General features: G+C 34.7%; 2 protein-coding genes across 2 annotated transcripts; one reads left to right on the forward strand and one right to left on the reverse strand.

Moving 5' to 3' along the window:
- Nucleotides 1-269: 269 nt before the first annotated feature.
- Nucleotides 270-3,444, reverse strand: pgap4 (post-GPI attachment to proteins GalNAc transferase 4). Its single transcript, XM_073826001.1, has 2 exons — nucleotides 3,339-3,444; nucleotides 270-2,940 (listed from the first exon to the last, which is right to left on the reverse strand). Exon 2 carries the CDS (start codon nucleotides 2,780-2,782, stop codon nucleotides 1,592-1,594), a length of 1,191 nt encoding a protein of 396 aa, XP_073682102.1. The 5' UTR covers nucleotides 2,783-2,940; nucleotides 3,339-3,444; the 3' UTR covers nucleotides 270-1,591.
- Nucleotides 3,445-5,456: 2,012 nt separating this feature from the next.
- Nucleotides 5,457-7,377, forward strand: LOC141294209 (myelin and lymphocyte protein-like). The gene is made up of 4 exons (XM_073826295.1): nucleotides 5,457-5,607; nucleotides 6,310-6,477; nucleotides 6,615-6,746; nucleotides 6,972-7,377. The coding sequence occupies exons 1-4, from the start codon at nucleotides 5,518-5,520 to the stop codon at nucleotides 7,044-7,046; spliced, it is 465 nt and encodes a 154-aa protein (XP_073682396.1). The 5' UTR covers nucleotides 5,457-5,517; the 3' UTR covers nucleotides 7,047-7,377.
- Nucleotides 7,378-10,563: the final 3,186 nt, after the last annotated feature.

Raw genomic sequence — 10,563 nt, forward strand, 5'->3', positions numbered from 1 at the left:
TACTGTCAACTTAACGTTTTTCATTATATAATTAGGCTACCTTTATAAAAAAATTAAATTGCTGTCAAAAGATTAATCGCATCCAAAATAAGTTTTTGCATACATGATAGATATATGTACATAAATACACACACGTAGAGTATATATTTTGAAAAAATTACATGTATACATTGATATTCATATTATTTATGATATACTGTATATAAATGTTTAATATATAAACACATTTTTGTGAGCCTGTACCATAAAAAAAGAGACCAACGACTGTAAAACTTTATATACTATTTATTATTTTTGACCAAAAGTGATTTCTATAAACGCCATAGATTGAAAGATCCATACAAGTTTATGCAAACAATCTCTTTTTTTCAAAAAAATGTAAATCAATTAATACTTGGGGATGATCATTTTTAGTGCTCATGATGAATAGAAAAAAAATCTAATCAAGTTACGTGATTGTTAAGTGCATGTGATTAGAGTATATTTTTAAAGTGTTTTAAATGTGCAAACTTGGCATTAATTTATGGGTGATATAAAGTAATTTTCATAACTCTTCATAATTAATTCCCTTCAAATGCAAAAAAAAACCACATTTTTATCCACTGCAAACAGACAAATGTTGATAACAACATTGTTTTAAAAGGCAAACACCTTTTTAGGTGTCAATATGTCAAACAAAGTTAGCAAAAAACTATTTTCAAACTAGATTAAAAACTATTTTTTTGGCAAACAACCAGCTATGATTTCTTTAAACATAATCATGCGACCCTGGACCATAAAACCAGTTATAAGGGTCCTTTTTTTACACAGTTGTATAGTTTGTACCATAGTTTATATCATCTGAAAGCTGAATGAATACACTTTCTATTGATGCATGGTTTTTTGGGTAGGCCAATATTTGGCTGAGATACAGCTATTTGAAAATATGGAATCTGAGGGTGCAAAATGTCTAAATATTGAGAAAATCACATTTAAAGATTTCCAAGTGAAGTTCTTAGCAATGCATACTACGAATCAAACATCAATTTTGATGTATTTACAGTAGGAAATTTATAAATATCTTCATGGAACAACTTAATATCCTAACGATTTTTGACATAAAAAAATTCAATAATTTTGACCAATACATTGTATTTTTGCTACTTATGACAGGTTTTGTGGTCCAGAGTCACATATTTCAGCCATGAAATGTAAAATGATTTTATTGCTGATGTGGTACATAAAAGAAACCAGGAAATTTACTAATGAAAGATGATTGTAATTTCAGCAGATGCGAGTAGTGGTAAAAACAATGATGATAAAATATCAATCTCAAATATATAAAATTGTAAAGACTGCAAAATTCAAACATCCTATTCATAGGCAAGAGGTGTAGAAATATGTATAAAAATACCTCACATTCTTAAAGCATGTGTCTTGAGCAAAGGGTCACATCTATAAAACTTCACTAGGTTTAATTTTTGACATTCATATCCAATTAAAGTGTATGTAAGTATAAACACTATTTGGGCTCTGATCCAAGTGTTTGAAATGTGTCTGAAATGTGTTTCGTAAGAACTTTTATGAGCTGTTCTATGAGAACGATCCCATGTCAGATTAACCTCGGTTGCACAGGGTTTGTCCTAACAGAGGAGTAGGCTCCGATATGCTTGATGAGATTGGGTTCAACGCTGTGTGCCTTCTCACCTGGCCTCGATCTGGCTATCTTGTACAGCACCATGTCTTTTGCATTTCCCTGAGCGCAGACAGCCTGGTCCAGGTATTCGGCAACTCGAATGGAGGCGTTACCTGGATAGAGCATAGCAGGGGTACAGCATTCGGTGGCAGGACACACAGCGTAAAGCTGAGGTGAAACCCGTCTGATTTCTAGGAGATAGTGCCTCCCTGCCAGCTCAACCACGGCCATTACGTAAAGAGCCAGAAAGAGAAAATGAGAAGGTGAGAAGGTAAACGAAAGAGGTGTATAATAGGATAAAAACAGGAGGAGGATTGTAGCACCAAACAGGCCAAGACCAAGCCATTCTAGAATGCGATAAGGCTCTGGATTCCAGTATCTCTGCAGACGTTCTGGATGGTAGAGCTTTATGTATAAAGTATCAAGCGCAAATCTCCTTGACAGTAAGTCTTGAACTGTTGGAAAGAAACCTGTTAACGGAAGTGCATCATCCTCAAGCACAACAACGTTTTTCGGCCTCATCATGTCCCATCCTTTGCGCAGGCAGAAAACATAATCTCTTTTCTCCTTTTCGAAGATGTTGGACACATCTCTGATCTGCCATCTTTCATCTGGAGAACGTCTGACAACCAAAAACTGCTTTTCTAGAAGCAAAGCATCCTCATTTAAAGCGTGACCGCTTTCGACATCACAAAGCATTACCTCAGCACATGGTTTATCTCCACATGCTTTGAGGAGCGATTTGAGCTGTTGTGCCACTTGTAACAAGTAGTGATAGTCTCTCCCTTCTCCTCTTCTGGTTGTCACAATGGTGACCAGGAGATCTGGTCTCTTGGCAATCGTTTCCAGCGGGTCCTTCAGGCTTTTCGTGGAAGCTGCTGCTTCCCAGAACCGCAGGGCCTCCTGGCCTCTTTCGTAGCTTTCTTGTAGCGCTGCATCACTTAGTGAATCAAGATAAACGGTCTTTAAAAAATAATAAGAGTAAAGTAGACGATGACAACATATTGGCAGTATCACTCCAAAGGTTAAAATGCACAAAAGCAGCCCTTGGGCTATTGGGCTTGTCCAACGAAACTGCTTGCTGGTACAAGTCCTCCATCGAGGCATCTGCGTCTGTTCAAACTGAGATCACTATTCCTTCTGTGGCACTTCAGTACAGTGCTGAGGTGATGGATAGGTTGTCAGATTTGAGCCGAGGTGCAGTAAAAATCGTGTCACATGAGCTTATGAACTTTAGAACGTATATTTCCATATGCCACCTGTATCTGTAAACAACAGTGATATACATATAAAAGTTATACTCTTATACTTATTGTAAATAAAACATTAAATATTATAATAGATCATTCCATGCAGTAGCTTTTTAGTTTTTGAGAAGATTATTTTAAAATGTGTTTAGAATTATTGTTTTGATAAGTTTGTAACATAGCCTACTGTGGACATGAGAGACTCTAATGACATTTTTGTGTAACGACCTTTCTTTCTGTGTAGAAAGCTTGAAGAATGCATGACGATTTAAAATTTTTATTACATGCATAAAACAAACCCGGAAGAATCTTATTTTATCAGTCTGCAAATAGCCCGTTAAGTAGCCTAAAATAACAACGTATGGAATAGAAACTATTCGGCATTATAAAAAAAAAAACTATTTCAGCGTTCCTACCAGAATGTGAACGTTTAGCACCCAACGTCTAGAGGACAGCACCTGAAACTAAACAACGTGTCAAACATCACGCTTCATGACCCATTTGCCCAAGTCAGTTCCAAACATCAACAGTTACGGCGTTTCCGCATTACCGTAACACACTGAACAAATACGCATTTTTATTCACGGGGAAGCAGTTAACCGTTTCTTACGGGGTAGAATATTGAGGGCATCCAGGTAGATGTACTCTAAAAACTGAATCATTGATTTGGATTTAAATTTTAGGATGTTTTGTCAAATTTGAGATAGCTTTATTAAAAAATATCCTTTGGTGACCTCAAAAACGCCTGTGATTGGTGCATCATACCCAGCGCTGAGTAAAGTATCACACACCACGCGATGACACCAGCAACGTGTTGTAATTACCACACTAGACACTAGATGACAGTATAAGGTAAAAAATGTTTCTCTGGACCACAAAACCAGTCTTAAGTGGCACGGGTATATTTGTAGCAAAAGCCAAAATACATTGTATGGGTCAAAATTATCGATTTTTCTTTTATTCACAAAATCATAAAGTGTTCCATTAAGATATTTTGTACATTTCCTACCGTTAATATATTAAAACTTAATTGATTTTGATTAGTAATATGCATTGCTAAAACTTAATTTAGATAACTTCAACTGCGACTTTCTCAGTATTTAGATTTTTTTGCACCCTTAGATTCTAGATTTTCAAATAGGTGTGTCTCGGCCAAATATTGTCATCCCAACAAACCATTCATCATTGGAAAGTTTATTTATAGCTTTTATATGATGTATAAATCTCAATCTTTAAAAAATGGACCCTTATGACTGGTTTTGTGGTCCAGGGTGGTATAATTTACCAGAAGTAGTGTTGCCAAGTCCGTGCGCTACTTTAACAATGTTGCCGCGGGCACGGGTTGTTTTTCATGTGGGTTGAAGCCAGCGATCACAATAACGTGATATTTATCTCCTGGAATGCTAATTTTACCAGAGGAACCCCGCCAATAACGTGTATTTTACCCCCGGAATGCGATTTTTACGGGGAACGCCCCTCGAAACGCGAATGAGCTAGTTTTGGGGTAGTTTTGAGTAGCAATTGTGCGGGTTTGTTTATGCAAACCTGGCAACCCTAACCAGAAGTTTAAAGCTGTAAGGTGTAATAAGTAAGGGGGAACAAACACATTTTGTGGTTGATTATCCTGTAAATCAGCAGACCACCAAAAGTAGGCTAAGTTACAGTCATAAGTCTTAAAATGTTTAACTTGTCTATCATTACCAGTGAAGACGTTCAATGTTAACATCTAAATAAACACAAATACACCTTTTTCAGGGAAAGTTTGACACTTCTGATATTAACTATATCATAATTATTTACCTTACTATACTATAGCCTATTATACAATGAGACAACGTAGTAGAGCCTGGATACAATGTCAGTGGAAAGAATTAAACCTTACTTGAAGCAAGAAATATTTCATTGATTACTCATAAAAGTCTATGAAATGAAATCCCAAGTCATGCTCTGACGCGCACAATGTTCACCTGTGTTCTAGTTAAACACAAGGAAATCTAACCCACCCGTGTAACCAGATCATCACCTGTACCTGTACCTGAAAATGTTGCAAGAACATATTTTGCATTGTGTTGCATTTCACTAATAGTCTTACAAAATGCTTTACAAAATGCACGTAGTCACATCAATAGGGTCAATTAGAAAGTAGATTTATATAAAGATCTGCTGTTTTAAATGTTTTCTGCTGATCCTTTTTACCATATTTTGAATTTACATATATTTTTTCAAATCGAATTGAGAAACGGATTTAGGATTAGACAATCAGATGTTGTTGTACAGGCCTACAGTATGTTGTTCCATCATAAAACAAAAAAGAAAGTTGTCATAGCCGTTTAAAAGACAAATACCAACAACAGTCAAAAATTCATGAGCATCGGTCGCTATAACGATTTGTAAACAAGTGTTGAGTTTGAAAACTGATGAAATAGCAACCCTCAGATGGAGCAACTGCACAGGGTGGGTCTTCATGGAATGCATCAAATGCATCAAGATGAACAGGTCTATCCAGCACTCTATCAGCCTCTTTAATAAACCACATCTTCAGCACTTCTGCACATTCATTCTACCTGTGCAGACAGTACGCTCAGGTGTGCATACATGGCGACCAATACAGGACAAATGGGCTATCTGCCCCGTGGAGGGGCCATATTCTGCACCATACCAGACATCCTCTACCTTCCAGAACTTGTGAGTTGATTTTAATGACTTTACTGATGCTATGTTTACATTAAAGTATGAAAAATTATTATATGATTTAATTTATCTAATGCAAATTCAAATACTTTTTTGTTAAACATACAACATCTTTGGTACCTATTTATTTAATTGCCAACAATTTAGTTAGTAAAGAAATCCAACCTATTTAAAATTATTTGCTATATATACATAAATTAAAACACATACTTGTGTGTTAAACATTTTATATTAGTAAATTACTAATTGCTAAATAAGTTATTTGTTTAACTGGCAATGATTACTGTGACAATTTATCTTTATTTATTTGATGTTATTTGAATAATCAATCATTTCAAAATCAAATATAAATTGTTAGCATAAATATGTTCCGAAGATTATTCTGTGAAATCCAGTATAATTAAATTTAAAGTGATTCATAACTAAATAAATACACACTGTACATAAATGTAAAACAAAAAAAGTTTCCAACATTTCAACAGGAAAATATCACTGGTAAATGTCAGAAAGTGTATTTTTAATTCAATTTTATTTTAATGCTATTATTTTCTGTTATATCCAAAGTAAGGACTATAGTATAGTAATTGTTTATCCATTTGAATATAGTATTTTTTTTTTTAATCTGGGAGCTCTGTAACTTCAGGAATAAAGAGGGATTCTGAGTGACATTTTTGTTTCATTATGTTCATCTCTCAGGTCTTCGGCGGTCTGGTCTTGAGCCTGGTTGCATCTACGGAACTTTTTCCTAACAACCCCCAGGCATACGTGATCTCTGTGGCAATTTTCTGTTTTCTCCTGACTTTCTTCTGGTTGCTGATCTTTGCCTGTGGGTCTCATAATAACAGAAGCTGTTGGGCAAGCGCGGTGAGTTCTTAATCTCTCTCTTTGTCCCCTTTCCAACTTCTCTTTTTACCTCAACTGTTTGTCTTTCTTTCTCTTACTTTCTCTCGCCCAATGATTTATTTATTCTCTTATACATTGTCTCAATTTTCACTTTGCAGGATGTAGCGTACCATGGATTTGCAGCACTCCTCTATCTCAGTGCTTCTGTGCTTCTTGCTAAAGTGACCATTGATGCTGCTAATGCAGATCTTAAGGACACAGTTTATTACAAGCTGAATGTAGCTGCGGTGGTGAGTACCTGTATATCTATCAAACACTGTTTAACCTGTTAAATACACATACAATAAGATATTAGTGAAATATATAAACAAAAAGGCATTTAGGTGTACTTTTAAATATTTTGAATTATCACGTTGTTATGTACTTAAATTAATTTGATTAGATTAAGATTACACCAGCAAAAGCCATTTTTCTTGTTGTATAGTGTATAGTAACTGATGTTTCTTTAATTTCAGGTGTTTGCCTTTTTCACCACTTTACTGTATGTCATCCACACCATTTTCTCAGCCATCAGATGGAAATCCTTCTAGAATGTCTGCCTTCAAGCTGCTTTACTCATCTAACGTCACATATAATTGTTAAACTGCATTTTTAAGCAATGTTATGTTTACACACAAACAAATAGCATTTAGCATTAGTGCATCAATAATGATTCATGTGATAATAGATTGACTTTACAGTCTTTTCATGTTCCCTAAACTGTGTGTGTTATTTTTAAGCCACCTTTTCTAATATTTCTTTTTGTAAACTATTCTCGCCTCAGGTATAAATTATTGTAATTATGACTTATATAATAAAAGAAAGATTAACAATCTTTTGAGTATAATTTCTTGGTGTGGCACTGGATACATAAATGTCTCCAGGGCTTCATTATAGCAAGCAAATCACCCTTTACTCTTGAATATAAGGTGCGGAAGCTATTCTGGGACTAACTACCTGCTTATACAACATACTGCAAGTGTAAATGTACCATAAAACTAGATGTATATGCGATCCTCAAACCAGTCATAAGGGTGATTTTTCTTTTGCTTTCCATTGATGTATGGTTTGTTGGGATAGGACAAATATTTGGCTGAGATACAACTATTTTAAAATCAGCAATCTAAGGGTGCAATAAAAATCTAAATATTGAGAAAATCGCCTCCAAGTATCCAAATTAAGTTCTTAGCAATGCATATTACTAATTAAAAATTACGTTTTGATATATTTATGGTAAAAACGTTACAAAATATCTTCATGGAACATGATCTTTACTTAATACCCTAATGATTTTTGGCATAAAGAAAAAATTATCCCGTGCTACTTATGACTGCTTCAGGGTCACAAATATAAATTTTCAATTAAAATAAAAATCACTTGCTATGGTTCTGTGTGGTTAAACAATAAAATAAATACGGAAACCACAGCAAGAAAGCATACATGTAAACGTATACTTTCTTGGCCCGCATTAGTATTATGTTTGTTGCCATGATAGTTGTAGTCTGTTTGTTTTGGTGTGTCTTTTTGTCCCTTAAAGCGTGTAAGGTGGTGTCTACTTTTGACTTGTAACAGACATTCTTGCTTTTTTAGATCTTGTTTAACCTGTTCTTAAAAGGCTTGCAGTGAGGTATGGGTTAGGGTAGGACACTTACAGGGGTGTGAGTTCACACATGTCTAGGACAGAGGACAATTATGTCCTGTAAGGTGATGTCTGGGAACTGTTTCAAATGTTTAATTCATGAGTGCCGGACAGTTGGGGAATGACTCCAAAAATCCAGGTGCATTATACTATGAGATGTTTATTTCTAATGTATGAATGCCACACCTTCAAATGTATGAAATGCCATGCATTACATAACAAATAAAAAATGTGTGTATTGCTTTAAGAAAGCACAAGCACACAAATAAGAAGGTTATATTTCATACATTTAAAGTGGATAGGGCTATTTAACTTGAAAATGAAAATTCACCATCATGTTGTTTCAAACCCATTTGACTTTCATTCATCTGTGAAGGGGAATGTTAGTTAAAGGTTTAGACACTGTTTACTTTCATTGTATGAAAATAATAATACAAATAACAAATGGGTTTGGAACAACATGTTGAAACAATGAAACAATTTGTCATTTTTAGGCACTTTCAATAGGTAATACTGTGTATATATATATACAGCTGAGGTCAAAAATTTACATACACCTTACAGAATCTTGTTAATTATTTTACCAAAATAAGATGGATCATACAAAATGCATGTTATTTTTACATATTTAGTACTGACCTGAATATTTCACATAAAAGACATTTACATATAGTCCAAAAGAAAAAATAATAGCTGAATTTATAAAAATGACCCTGTTTAAAAGTTTACATACGCCTGATTCTTAACACTGTGTTGTTATCTAAATGATTTATTTATTTATTTTGTTTAGTGATAATTCATGAGTTCTTGAGTCCTTGTTTGTCCTGAACAGTTAAACTGCCTGCTGTTCTTCAAAAAAAAAAAAAAAAAAAAAATCCTTCTGGTCCCACAAATTCTTAGTTTTTTTTTTAGCATTTTTGTGTATTTGAATCCTTTCCAACAATGACTGTATGATTTTGAGATGCATCTTTTCGCACTGAGGACAACTGAGAGACTCATATGCAACTATTACAGAAGGTTCAAATGCTCACTGATGCTTCAGAAGGAAAAACGGTGCATTAGGAGCCAGGGGTGAAAACTTTTGAACATTTGTAATTTTTTCTTATTTTGCCCAAATATCATATTTTTTTATTTAGTACTGTCCTTTAGAAGCTACAGAAGATACTTACATGTTTCCCGGAAGACAAAAAAAGTTAGATTTAGGCTACCCTGATGTTCAAATTCCAAAAGTTTTCACCCCTTGGCTCTTAAAGCATTGCGTTTACTTCACAAAAACAATAGCCAACAGACTGGAAAACCCCATTTTTACTTTAAACCACTAGAGTGTGCTGTGTATAACTGCTTATTACAGCCACAACCTAGATTGTTTTTATCATACCAATCTACTGTATGTAACTCAAACACATCTCTTGCCAATGTAGCCCTTCTAAATGAGACTTTCTCTCCCTCTTTCCATCTCTTTACCTTCTCATTCGCTGCATCCGTAGAATGACGAAGAGCTTCACTTACTGCTCTGTCATCACTTTCAGTTCTTATTCAGTAATGTTGACACCTTCACTGCACAAGAGCATATATGGCTGAGAAAGCAGATGAACAAAGAAAAAAATCGCTTTGGAAGGTGTGAGTGACCCTGTAATCTCAATGATACTTCAGAAGCTGATCCTCACACAGCCCTTGACGTTTTAGAATTGTGGTTAAAAATAGTTGAACTAGTGGAAGGGCTCAAGATCCCCAGTCCCCAGGTTTAATCAGACATGTGGACATTTTCTGGCTGGTACATTAACACATATAAAAATATAGTCATGATTTTGATAATGACTGGTTTAACCTGTTCTTATACTTTTATGTACTTTTATGATGCTGGACTTCAAAATTCACATTCACAGCTATTGACTGAAGTTTTAAAGTGCGTCATAGACAGTGTTGGGAGTAACGCATTACAAAAGTAATATGTTACAGTAGTTTATTACTTTTTGCTGTAACGCGGTAATATAACGCATTACTAATACATTTTGGGTAATAATATTACTCGTTACAATCTCAGTAACGCAAGTTACATCAACATATTTTAACTCAACATTAATTTGTGAATTAAAAAAAGTCCACAAGTAAAATATTTTGTCTTCCTGTTGCTGGAATTCGATGGCTGAGATGACTGCAGAGACGGATTCTACATTTATGAGATGGACGCACTCCCGTTATGGAGAAACAGCACGAGTAACTCCTATTAACATCTACAGTAGACTGGTGCCAGTAACACTAAACTAATGATGAGAGCTGCGGAGTCGGAGAAGAGAAAAAATGACGGACGAGCGCATAAGCAACAAAAATTAAGCTAAAAATGACAAAATCTGTTTTTATTAAATCATAGTACGCATATAAAATGGATGAATACGCGAAATATATCTGATTTTTTGAAACGAAAAGAC

The sequence above is a fragment of the Garra rufa genome, chromosome 20 (genome assembly GCF_049309525.1).
Source record: "Garra rufa chromosome 20, GarRuf1.0, whole genome shotgun sequence".
NCBI classification, from domain to species: Eukaryota; Metazoa; Chordata; class Actinopteri; order Cypriniformes; family Cyprinidae; genus Garra; species Garra rufa.